Source organism: Coloeus monedula (genome assembly GCF_965178545.1).
Source record: "Coloeus monedula genome assembly, chromosome: Z".
NCBI classification, from domain to species: Eukaryota; Metazoa; Chordata; class Aves; order Passeriformes; family Corvidae; genus Coloeus; species Coloeus monedula.
This window is the reverse complement of record NC_138822.1, coordinates 61,525,637-61,538,685: the sequence shown is the minus strand read 5'-3', so window position 1 is coordinate 61,538,685 and position 13,049 is coordinate 61,525,637. Positions and strand designations below refer to the sequence as shown.

Genomic DNA, 13,049 nt, shown 5'->3' with positions numbered 1-13,049 from the left:
GTTCCTGTAAAAGGCAGTGTATATGCAAAAAATCGTAGTCATGTTAGACAATATCTCCATTGTAAGCCCTCCTTCAGTCTCCCTTTCCTAATCCCACCTTTCCCTTTTACCCTATGTCCTATTACCCCCAGTGTATTCCCAATCCGGTTTTTTATCCATGGTTTCCCTCACAAAACCATACCTTTGTCAATTGTTTCCCCAAAAATCCCTTTCCAGTGCCGAGTGGGGGATGAAAAGGGGAAGAAATTAAACCCTCTCCTGCCTCAGTTTCCCCACAAAGCATGCTCAGAGAGTTCTGTCTCACTTCTGTCAGCCCTAAGATGTTCCACAGAATCTGTTTGGACATTTAAAGGCTCAGGAGGGTGGCTTGTTTTGTTTTGAAACTGTTCTTGTTATGTTTATCCAGTTGTTTTCATTCTCCTTTTATTAAAATAAAACAGGTGAGGTGTTGGGATCTCCTCCCCCTGCCATGTAGCCCTGGCAGAGGGGCCCTGAGGGCACAGGCACGGGGTTTCCCTGCCCCTGCTCAGCCTCGTTCCCATGGGTTGGTTTGTGTTCCCTGCGCGGGCAGAAGGACCCTCGGGTCCCGTGACTGAAACAGTTCCTCGGCAGAGCCCCGGCCATGCGGCTGGAGAAATAAACATCTCTGAAACATCTAGCAAGAATCGGTCCATATACATTTCCTTTCCACAGGACTCCTGGTTTGGTATATGCATGTTGCAGTATCCCCACTGCAACATGTGGGTGTGTGAAGCTCTGTTTGGAGGTAATTGTAGCATTCACATGATGTGTTTTACCCTAAATGGAAGTCACATTCTCAACTTTTCTGCCATATTAAATGTAACTTCTAGCAAAATCTCAGTTAAATGTTAGGTCATTTACTTAGTGACTTTAAAAACAGGCTAACGGAATTTGCTATCTGTCAGTTTCTTCATTTAAGCTGTTAATTCTTTATGAAGATGTCCCTAAATTGTATGTCTAGAATAATGTAAAAAAGAATTATGCACGTTCCTCCACACTAAAATACTCACTTCTCTGGTGTGAATAAATTGTAGTAGATGGGAAATGCACAGAGTCTATTTGCAATTCGTAGTCTGGAATACTGTGGTCTCAGTTTTTAATCATTTTACTTTCCCAGGGTTCTGAACTTTTTAGTCATTTTGCAATTTAGAAAAGCTATTAACTGCACAGTTAAATCATGTGCTACTACAGACTGTTAGGTGTATTTAAAGCAGTTTGACTAACAACTGCCACTCTTCTGTTCTGTTCTCCCTTTACCACCTACTGCTTTTGAAAATTCAGTAACTCTAGTGATCCTATGACCACAGAGTGAGACAGATCATTTTACTGATCTTGTTGAAAATAAAACATCCTTTTAAAAAAGAAAACAAAACAACAAACTTCTGTTGGACTGATTAGTCTTAAATCAGCTGTGAAACTGCATTTAAAGGGATTGAAATGACGACAGAAAGCATTGGAACATTTGAATCTACTCCCAGAACTCTCATGCTAACTCTCCCTTTTCAAAAAGGATCAGAGGATTGGTTTTGTGTCTGATTAAGTTGCTAATACGTACTGGTTATCATCAGTTTACGTTCTAATTAGACATCTGTGAAAGTAAAATTTGAGAGTCACCCATATTTAGCTTTTCTTGAGGCATGTGTAAAGAAGCATATTCCACAGTCTAGTGTAGTGCACTATAGATAGTGAAGATTGGAGAGTAAGTGCATAAGAGATCATCTGTCAGTTGTTGATTCAGCTTTAGTTAAAACGGTGTCTTGGTTTGAAAGACAGGTGTCTGCTAAGGAAGGCAGGAGCCCTCTTTGGAATGGCAGATGCGACCCCCCTTCCCTCTCAGTTATTATAATTTTGACGTCAAGGGGCTTTTAGGCAAAGATGTGGGAAATAGGAATAACAGTTCTTTACTATTATATATCTATGTGTGTATAACCAGTCAAACAAACAACAATAACTATGGCAGTAACAGCAAACAATCACACACCCAGTGCCAGCCTTCTCGGCTGTCGGGCCCTTTCCCCTCGGGTGCAGTTCCGCTCGCAGCCGGCAGGGGCGCTGGCGGCTCCCGGTGAGCAGGGCAGGTGCGATGGTTCCCCCGCGGCTGCAGGGGGCGCTCCGGAGCGAGCTCGGGGAGCACGCGGCACTGGCGGCCTGGGATCCCGGGAAGGGATGGGACAAAGGCTTCACAAACCCCTGGGCAGCCGATCCCGGTGTCTGGCCGGACCCTCGGGAACGGCAGGCTGGAACGGCAGGGACGAGCACAAATCCTGGGTGGCAGACGAGATGTATCCAAACAGGGAACCTCCCAGAGGTCTGGGCAGACAGGTCGAGCACGGCCACAGCATAGCGAAGGCTCGAAGCAACGGGGCAGGGCGGCCACAGCCCAGCTCCCAGCAGGGCAGGGAAGGCGGGCTTGGGATCCTGGGGTTTTTCTCTGCAGAGGGAAAAGCAGCTGACGAAAGACAGCCTCCCTCTCCTGCGTTCAGGGACCGGACCGACTAATCGCACACCCAGGTGAAACAAAAGAGTAGCTAGAAGTATTCCACCCCCAGTGGGTAGCTTTTGTTTTTCTTAAGTACCCAGCAATTTGTCCCCCTAGCAACACCTATGGGGAAAATTCCTTTAACAAAAAAAAACTAGGAGAACTCCTAAAACCCCAACAAACAGAAAGACTTTTTTGTCTCCCAGTGTAAAGAGTCTTACTTTCAATCTGCTGCTGGCAGGAAAAATACTAGTGTTAATAGTACTTGTATCTCCATTATACCCTTCTTCTGATGGAAGTTCAAGATGTTGACCTAGCATCAGTGTCACTCTGTTCTGGTTGCTTTTCTTCTCCAGAACACCATAGCACTACTGTTGAGCATGGAGGCACCTTCTTACATCTCTGCACAAGGCTTTCTGCTTTTGTTAGATCCAAGAGGCTTTGATTGTGCTTGTCCCCCTGAAGCTAGTTCTGTGCCACTTCAGAAGGGAATTGCTGCTTGTCCCAATCTCTTTCCTTAGTACAGGCTTCAGTACTTGTACTATAAGGTTTATCTGGGGATAAACAATTCAGCTAGGTGTCTTAAAATGAGATTTTGGCTTGGTGGTCTGAATTTTTGGCTGTAATTTATTGTGTCGCAGTTTCAGGTTTTCTACCTAGGCTTGATATGAGTGAAGAGAATCCTGGAACTGTGTTCTATAAAGAAATAAGCTAGGCAGTGATAGCAGAAATTCTAACAGTAACCTAGTGCATGCCAAAACAGACTTGCTTACTCAGGTAAATGCAGACTTGTGAGCTAGTTGGAAGAGGCAGATGAAATGTTGAAAAGGCAGATGAAATATTCTATGGGCAGGTGAGAGATGTTTCACAGTTAGTCTTCATTCTCAATTTAGCGGATGCCTGCTGAAAATACAGCACAGTGGAGAGGAACCAGTGCAGAAGGTTCCTGGAATGTGTGGAAGAGAATGCCCTGACACAGCTGGTCAGGATGTCAACAAGGGAGGGCACTCTGCAGGACCTGTTGTTTGTGAACAGAGAAGGACTGGTAGATGATGTGGTAGGATGGTTGGAGGCTCTCTGGGCCACTGTGATCACAAAATGGCGGAGCTTTTCATTGTTGGAGAAGTAAGAAGGTGTGCCAGCAAAGCTGCAGGGGGAAATAAAGTATTAAGGATGAGGAAAAGACTGAGGTGCCTTTTCTGAAGCAAAGAAGGCAGTAATTGTAAAAGCAATTGTTCTTGAGGTACCCAGCCCATGATCTGTAAGACAGAGAGGAGGAGCAGAATTAAGCCCCCATAATCCAAGGGGAATTGTAGACACTGTTTCTACATGTACAAGTCTGTGGGGCACATAGCATCCACCCAGGGGTGCTAAAGAAGCCAGAGCCTGAGCCACTTGCCATCATTTAGCAACAATCCTAGTTAACCATGAAGATCGCAGTTCATTGGAAGTTGGCAAATACGACACCCATCTACACAGAGAGTCCAAAGGAGGATCTGGCGAACTCTCAGGCTTGTCAGCTTGACCTCAGTGCTGAGAAAGGATATGGAGCAGGTCATCCTGAGTGCTGTTACATGGCACATACAGGACAACCTCAGGATCAGGCCTAGCCAGCATGGGTTTGTGAAAGGCACGTCCTGCTTGATAAACTTGACCTCCTGGTATGATAGGGTAACCCACTTAGTAGATGAGAGAAGGGCTGTGAATGTTGTCTAACTGGATTTTAGTAAAGCCTTTGATAGTGTTTTCCACTGCATTATCCTGGAGAAACTGGCAGCCCATGGCTTGGATGCATGTATATTTAAAAAAGTTGCTGGATGGCCAGGCCCAGAGAAGAGTGGTGGTGAGTGGAGTTATGTCCAGCTGGCAGCCAGTTACCAGTGCTGTTCCTCAGGACTTGGTACTGGGGCCAGTCCTGTTTGATATTTTCACTGATGACCTGAACAGGGGGATCAAGTGCTGCCTCGGTCAGTTTGCAGGTGACACCAAGCTGGGTGGGAGTGCTGATCTGCTGGAGGGCAGAAAGGCTCTGCAGAGGGATCTGGACAGGCTGGATCATGGGCTGAGGCCGATGGTGTGAGGTTCAACAAGGCCCAGTGCCAGGTCCTGCTTTTGGGTCACAACAACCCCAGGCAGTGCCACAGGCTGGGGCAGAGTGGCTGCAAAGCTGCCCACAGGAAAAGGACCTGGGAGTGCTGGTGACAGTGACTGAACGTGGGCCAGGGTGTGCCCAGGTGGCCAAGAGGGCAAATGGCATCCTGGCCTGGATCAGCAACAGTGTGGCCAGCAGGACCAGGGCAGGGATTGTCCCCCTGTACTTGGCAGTGGTGAGGCCACACCTCAAATCCTGTGTCCAGCTCTGGGCCCCTCAAGATAGAAAAGACATTGAAGTCCTGGAACGAGTCCAGAGAAGGGCAGTGGAGCTGGTGAAGGGTCTCGAGCACCAGGCTTTTGAGAACTGGCTGAGGGAGCTGGTGCTGTTTATCCTGGAGAAAAGGAGGCTCAGGGATGATCTTATCACTCTTTGCAACTGCCTGAAAGGTCAGGGTGAAGCAACATGACAAGAGGAAACGGCCTCAAGTTGTACCAGGGCAGCTTTAGATTGGAAATTACAAAGAACTTCTTTGGTGAGGGTTGTCAAGCACTGGAATGGGCTGCCCAGGGAAGGGGTAGCGTCAGCACCTCTAGAGATATTTAAAGGCCTTGTAGGTGTGGCAGTTGAGCACATGGTTTAGTGGTGGACTGGGCAGTGCTAGATTAACAGTTGGACTATATGAGCTGAAGGGTCTTTTCCAACCTAAATAGTACAATGATTCTAAACTTAACACTTGTCTTTCTTTGGCATTGAATATAGTCAGTAGTTCAGCTTGATCTTAAGGGGTTTTGAGTGATTGTTTTCACACTGCCTGGTAACTGTTCTCCCTGTGTGGGATGATTAATAGAATTTGAAATAACAATTCTTGTACACCAAGGAGCTGCAGATTTTTTATCTTAGTCTTCTGACTCTTTTATACAATACTTTGCTTTCTTTTCCATCACAATGTACAAATCTTGCAGTATTACGTGTCCTCTTTGTCTTAGTAGGTCCTTGTGACTACAAATTCTATGTAATTAGGAGTTCATCACCTTGATGAATTTCAGTTCGTAAGTTCCCTGGGTGTTGTCATCATCCTTTGTCTGGAACATAATTATTTCCTACCAGATCTTAGGAGATCTGAGAGAGGAGGAATATTCTAAAACTGCAGTTAAATACATGACTATGAGAAGACCATAGTAATACTTCTGCTGTTGGGGTATGAAGAAGGACCTTAATCAGATTTAAATTAAGAGTGTTTTCATAAGAGGCTGCTTTATATTGGAACTCTGCTGCTCCAAGTACGTTCCAAACAAACAATCCTTAAAAAAAAAAGGTAAGTCAGAAATGTGAGAGCTCAGGCTGTTTCTTTGTAACAGTTATTAATGAGTTAAATACTGTTTCCAACTCAATATTCCTGTTCAATTCAATAGTACTGATCTGCATGTCAGTTAGCAGTCAAGGCAAGGACATTGAAGACTGAATCAATGAAGATTGAATTATCCTCCTCCTGTTAGAGGAAGCTTCTTCAGTGCACGTTGTGATGCACTGGGATCAGGAAATTTCCTTTCACATTGCCTGTCCTGTAGGCAAGGGAGGAATTCAGTTACCAGTGGTCTTGATATAGCATCCTGAGTTTCTAGTGTAGAACTGTGACTGCCACAAAGATTTATGGGAAGAGAAGTGAGGAAATTAAAGTACTTCAGTTGCTATTGCATAAAATATCTAAGAGCTTGCTAGGCATCCTGTAAAACACTGAGAGCAAAATTGGCATCAAGTAATAAAACTTTCCTTCATATTTCTTCTTTTTTAAAAATTTTTCTGTGCCCTTTCAAATTGTGATAAAAACCAGAACAAAATGACAGGATTAATTAATTGTCACTTCTTTCTTCCCTCCCCCTATCCTCCTACCTCTACTAAAGACATTTTTATGGATTTTTCACTACATCTGAGTTTTGACCAAGGCATGCAGCCTTGCCTAGTTTTCTGAAGACCTATGTCTTATTTTCATTTGTAGCTGTTTTCCAGAAATGTCGCTTTTGGGTCATAGGCTTTAAGTCCAGAAAAGACCAATATACATACCTAAAATAGCTGGTTGAATAATAGTAAAGATATTTCATTTGGCTGTACAACTTACTTCTGAGGAAATTTTGTATATATTGTTAATTTGTTTTTCATGTCTGTACATCAACTGTTTTGAGCAAAGGGATAGAAAAGCCAAAAGCTATTTTTAAAAGACATATATAAGTCTTGCATGAAACTGTGGCATTGTACGTTACTTTCTTAATGAATAAAACATGTTGATTCAAATATTCTATGTATGTCCTTGTCATTTTGTCTTTTGATAGGTTGATGAAGTGGTGGACGAATATAGTGAAAATAATTTCTATGCATCTGATGAAGAACAGAAAGAGAAGGATCAGAAATTGAAAACCACCTATACTATGGACCCGGATCACAGGCTGCTGTTACGAAATACAAAGCCCCTGCTTCAAAGCCGAAATGCTGCTGTAAGACAAATTCCTTTTTGATTAAAATCTCAAACTACAAATATCTGGTTTTAGAAAATTTAAAAGATTGAGGAGGAAAATCTACACCTCTTTAAAACTGGTGAAAATATCTTTTAGTAGCTCTAGGAGAAGTATGATGGATCTATTTTGAATTTAACTTAGCTTGTAAGTGAAACACCTAAACTGATTTTGATATGTGTTCCAAATAATATAGACAAACAAAATATTAGAAAAAAGTATGAGAGCATTTGAATCCAACTTACATAGCATATGCTGACTATACCATAGGTAGCTCTTAGTGCTAAAACTCTCAGCAATTAGGATGGCACAAACGGGTAAAGTTTACTGGCACAGTTTGGTGGTACAGATCTACAAAGAAAATCATAATTGTTATTGATGCAGTAATTTGTTCTTTCTTTTGAGTCTCACATTTTAAAAGTAGACTATTATACACCAGGGTTCTAGAGCTGTTGCCTTGTCAAGGTTCCAGGATAGATATGACATCAGCTCTGCATTATATCCATGAGATATTAAAATACAGGTAACTTTTTAGAACTGGAAAAAGCCATGCTCATGGTGAATCATTCTGATGTTAATCAGACCACAGAATGTTACTTCTAACCTCAGCTTGTCCTGTTAATCAGGACTAGATGTCCTCTGGGAAAAGTCTTCCAGTGAAAATGAACGTTCATATCACTGCAAAAACAGTTACTGCACCATGATTAAGTCACCTTGCAACCTATTCTTAATAAGCTAAGCAGATGAGGTTATAGTTCTCCATTGAAACGTATTTCAAGATTCCAACTAATGTCTGACTCTTTCCAAAATCTGCCAGCCCAGCAGACTTCGGAAACAAATTGATTAAATTTTTGAAACTTTTTGCTAAAAATCACTGTTTAGTGTCTGTGATATTTCTTAATTTCATGCAAAGAACAAGTATGTTTGATGTTTGCCGTCCTACTTCACTGAGAGGTTCAGTTAGTTATTGCCCTCATTCCATAAATAATTTTCTTTATTCAATGTGGCATTGATTCTCATATTTATGATCTTTAACTTTCTGATATTAAAGTTAACTGAGATGTTAAAGTGCACTTTGAAAAGTGTTATCGAAATCATGCTGCTTTGAATTGCTATTACGGGGATATTCATACTATTCACAGAATTTACCTGGAAGTAAATTAATTAGTGGCGTTGCCTATGACCTTATGTTTTTTGTCAGCTGTAAAAGATACTTGCAGTATATTACTAAAAATCTTTAAGTTATTTCCTGGCTTTAGGTGTTTTTAATCACTTTTTATTGTTGGTTAATAATTTTTGTTTCATTGATACTAAGATTTAAGATACCAGGTGAAGTGTTACCATGAGGGCTTTACTTGGAGTCTCCTTTCTATGATTTGTTCTCTTTGAAACAGGGAGTTGCATGACACTACTTTAAGAAAGGTTGTGACATGACACTCACTAGCGTAAATATCATATTTTGTCTTTCATTTATGAGAAAATTTGAGAAGGAAAAAAAAGGGTTTTAATTGCATATATCTCAGTCTTCTGCATTTTGTTAGCCAGGATATCAGTAATACAAACCTTCAGCTTTTACTTCCTGTTGGATTTGATACTTCAAAAGTTGCCGGTAAAGGCAGCTGGTGTTTTATGAATTGCATAATAGAATAATGGAATGAAAGATTTTGAGTGGAAACTAGGTAAAAGGTGATATTGAACCTGTAGTAATAAAGGAAAAGCACATTAGAAAAATCTTTAAAGAATATTTCTTTATTAATTTGTACAGCTGATGTTAGCAATACTGATTTATTAAGGATGATACCACTATGTTTGTAATTTGAATTACCAACTGCTTTTTCTTTTTGTCCCTATTCCTATGACCTTCTATTTATTATAGCATGCAGTAAATACTGGGAGGAAGTAAAGGTACTTAATTAGTAAAAATATATTTATTCCAATGTTCTTCCTCAGTCTGCTTTGCTGATTTTGAAGGTATGCGCTTTGCTTTCTGAAGAAGAGTGAGCTGCTAGTCCTGCAGGTGTGAAGCAAATGTGATAGATAGGTATGATGATTTGAAGTTAACATGCTGCTCTGAATGCTCTTCCTTTAGGTGGTAATGGCAGTTGCACAGCTTTACTGGCATTTGGCACCAAAATCTGAAGCTGGTATTGTTTCTAAGTCATTGGTGCGTTTACTCCGTAGTAACAGGTAGGTGAAGTCCATACTTACATCACTGTGTGTACTTTTTTGTGAGAGCTTTGTGCATATTTGTTTAGCCATAGTTATAAGAATGTAACTATTGCAGAATTCATTTCATTTTAAATTTGTCCTGTAATACTCACTTTCACTCAACAAATGAGGATCACTAAAAGTAATTCCATCCAGGTGTCATTCATTATTTTCATTCCTGTTAGTTTCATTCGTATGACTTCCGTTCTGACAGGAATCATGGCTACCTAGTTAGTATTTAAATAGAGTCAGTACTAACTGGTTTGTTTAGTGTCTTGATTTTTTTTTTTTAATTATTGGAAATTTAATTCTGTTGAGTCCCCTACTGTCTTGCTAAGCACTAAAGAAGTCTTCTGATGTATATTTTATTTTCCTGCACCGTAATGCAAATCCCAAAATGGTCAAGTTTAGAAGGGATCACTGAAGTTCAGTCCAACTTCCAAGTCTAGTCCAACTTCCCTACTCAAGGAGGGTCCGCTGGAGTACAGTACTCAGGACTGTCTCCATTCAGCTTCTGAATATCTCAGGGGAAGGAGACAACGTATGTGTTAAAATTGGTATTACCACTTGATACTGCTGCATCTTCTGTGTTTCCTCATCTCCGGACGGTTTTTAAAGAACAAGTTTTTATTTGATTTAGGACATTCAGTTTTGACTTCATCATCTTCAATATTGTTTGCTTTTCTATGAAAGGTCTTGTCACCCGCATTTCATAAGATTGTTAGTGTTATTTTTTCATTTGTATTTCACAGTTTTTGCATAATGTGCCAATATTTGCTGCACAGAAGTGTTTTTCTTACCTACTCATACATGAGACAATATTAATTGTTTTAGAATGACTTTTTAACTAAGCATGGTATTTTTGGCTAGAACTTTGCTGTGAAAATAATTTACTTTTTAAATCAGTTATGTCAGACACAAGGATTTTTTAAAAAAACTTCACTTTTGTTGTGTTTGGCAAGGTTACTCATCCTAGATGTACCTTAACTTCTGTAAGCCCTTCCATCATAGAGCTGTTTCTCTATAAACTTCCGCAGCCAATATCTCTGTTGTTTAAAAGTTGGTAAAGAAGTAAAATGGGACTAGGTAGAGTATTCATGCTTTTATTTCAGGTAAGAATGAATCACTATTATTTTTGTGTTTGGCTTTATAGTACAGTATACTTCCCATTCTCTTTATACAAAGATGAGTAAAGTGACTGAAGCAATTTGGCAAATAATGTATAGGGTTAAACTCATACTCACATGTTGAAAGGATTATTTGCATGTGGTTTATTGCTCATCTATACTCAGATTTCATTAAAAGAAAATTCACTTCTTTCCTGTATCTCAGCAAGTATCTTAAATGGCACTAGTCTTCTGATTTTTCTGTGTTGAATGGCTTGTCTGTTCTCTGTTAGCATTGTGGGGGAAACACTTTTGCTATTAGAGCCACTTTGAAATAAGCTTTTGCTGTTTGCCCTTGGAGTTATTTGCCTGTGGCCTTTAAATTAATGTCAACTAAGCTATAATCTAGTTAGGGTGAGAGTGCCTGAAAGAGCATTTCATAGCAATTTCCAGTCTTGTTTCATCATGTGCAGCTGACTATTGCCATGCCCCTATGTAAGAATTGCGTAAAATGGGTTTAAAAGAGCTTAAGTACTTCTTTATTATTACTTTTTTTTGTAATCAACAGCTGTAATTACCTTAGGACTATTAGACAGTTTTGAGTAAGAGGAGGTAATGGGTATGATGATTTCTCTTATTAGGATGAGATTTGCAGCATGCAAGGATTTGAGCATTCATGGTTCAGAAAAATTGTGTGTAAATTATCACTTAGTTTTTAAGCAGTTGGTGGCACAAAATCTGCACTTTAAAAGCTTCGTACTAGTACCCAGATTTCTTTTTGCTTGCTCCTGTGGAGGCTTTTAAACTAATACATTAATTATGAGAATGCCCTCTCCAAACATGTTTAATGTTTTTGTAGAGTATTACATAAATCTGTAGTTTATATCTTCCAAAGTCTTATCATGTAAAAGTACTAGTTTTCGATAGATGTCTGTGTCTGCCAGTGTATACCCTTGAGTCACAGGAGATCCTGGCCCTTCTTGAAAATTTTTAGAAAAACTCTTAAGAGAAAAATGTCTTAGCAATTCTTGCTAATAGTGCAAGGATTAACTGTTGTTGTAATTAATGCAGTTATTTCAACACTGCAGATAAAGACCATGTGTTTTTGTTCTCAGCTATGTCATCCTGAAATATTTATTTCAAGAGGGTGGATGAAATCTAAGGCTTTTGTAAGCTATTTCCATTATATTAAAATGATTAGTGGAATTCTGGTGTGAATAAATACCCAGGGCCTGCAAGAGGCACCATTGCACTGATGTCAGTGAGTATTTTTGCATATTGGAGTTTTAAAAAATGAGAGCCTGGTTTCATCATGCACCTTGCTTCCTTTGAATCAAATGATGAAGTTAGTTGATGAAGTTGGCAATAAGCTCTGCCTTCTATATTTGTGCCAAAACAAATGTGTAACTAACTTGGTGTTCAAACAGAGCTGGACTTTCTTTGCCATGTTGAATTATTCTATGTATCAGTAATTTTGTGGAATGACTCTTTATTTTTCTTTTCACATTCTAGGGAGGTGCAGTATATTGTCCTGCAAAATATTGCCACTATGTCAATTCAGAGAAAGGTATATACCCTATTTAGAATTTTTTAAATTACATTGTATATGAAACAGGAGAATTACTTGAATATGTTCTGATTTTCAGGGGATGTTTGAACCTTATCTGAAGAGTTTCTATGTTAGATCAACTGATCCAACTATGATCAAAACACTGAAGGTGAGTTTAAAGGCAAATTTTTCTATTTTTCTGCTGGACTAAGCAGTTTGCAACAGAAAGGTGAAATGTTTTTCAGTGATATGACACAGGTCATTCTGTGCTGTTTCTTTATCTCGCTAAGAAGTATCGAGTTGTGGCCTTTTTAGTTAAGTCCACAAGTGGCCTTCAGGCTTGTCAGGCTGTCTGAAAGTTCTCATTACCATGTTGCAGGTGGAAGATTGGCTGTGTTTTCCCCTACAGCTTGTAGGACCTTTAAGTGATAGAGAGCTATTCAAGCAGGCATTTTAACATTGAGAGTTTGACTATTTTCATGGGAGGAAAAGAGTCTTTAATATGTTAACTTACAAAGAGTTTAAATCTGTTCCCCTGTACAAAATGGGGCAGTGTTTGAGTCCCAAATTTTCTTTGAAGTCAGCATTTGACGTGAGAAGTACTTAGGCTTTCCTCAAGGCCGCATCTCAATGCTTGTTTTCATCTGTTCTCTTGTTGTTTTCTCTGTTCTTATTCTTTAACAAATGTGAAATCCTTGACAAAACAATAGCTAAAAAATTGTCTACTGTTATGTGCCTTTTCTCTTGTTTTGCTTTAGATTGTGTTTAGGAGTGAAGGTACAGTTTTCTGAAAGAAACATTATTTTTTTTCTTATATTCGTTTTACATGCATGTTGCACCTTCATTATATGTCCACGATAGCTATGCAAAACTATAAGGTTTTTATACAAACTAAATATACTTTTGTATTTTATACCAATGATAAGACTTAAGTAAGTTTGAGGCAGTTGGAAGCAAAAAGATATTCTGTACATTTTAGGAATACTGTGAGGAATGCCTCACAATAATCCAAGAATAGTCAGTCTGAAAATTATAGAAAGTTGATTTATTTAAATTCCCAGATTGATTGGTAATATAATGGAGA

The 13,049-nt window shown here is 39.6% G+C and overlaps 1 protein-coding gene across 2 annotated transcripts in view; it reads left to right on the top strand.

Annotated features, from left to right (window-relative positions):
* The window catches only part of AP3B1 (adaptor related protein complex 3 subunit beta 1), a 164,166-nt gene that overhangs the window by 57,448 nt on the left and 93,669 nt on the right, over window positions 1–13,049 (top strand). For both annotated transcript variants that reach the window (XM_082301503.1, XM_082301502.1), the window contains exons 8-11: window positions 6,923–7,084; window positions 9,192–9,289; window positions 11,929–11,983; window positions 12,063–12,134. In XM_082301503.1, the coding sequence (XP_082157629.1) occupies window positions 6,923–7,084; window positions 9,192–9,289; window positions 11,929–11,983; window positions 12,063–12,134 (387 nt within the window). The remainder of the gene's footprint in view (window positions 1–6,922; window positions 7,085–9,191; window positions 9,290–11,928; window positions 11,984–12,062; window positions 12,135–13,049) is intronic.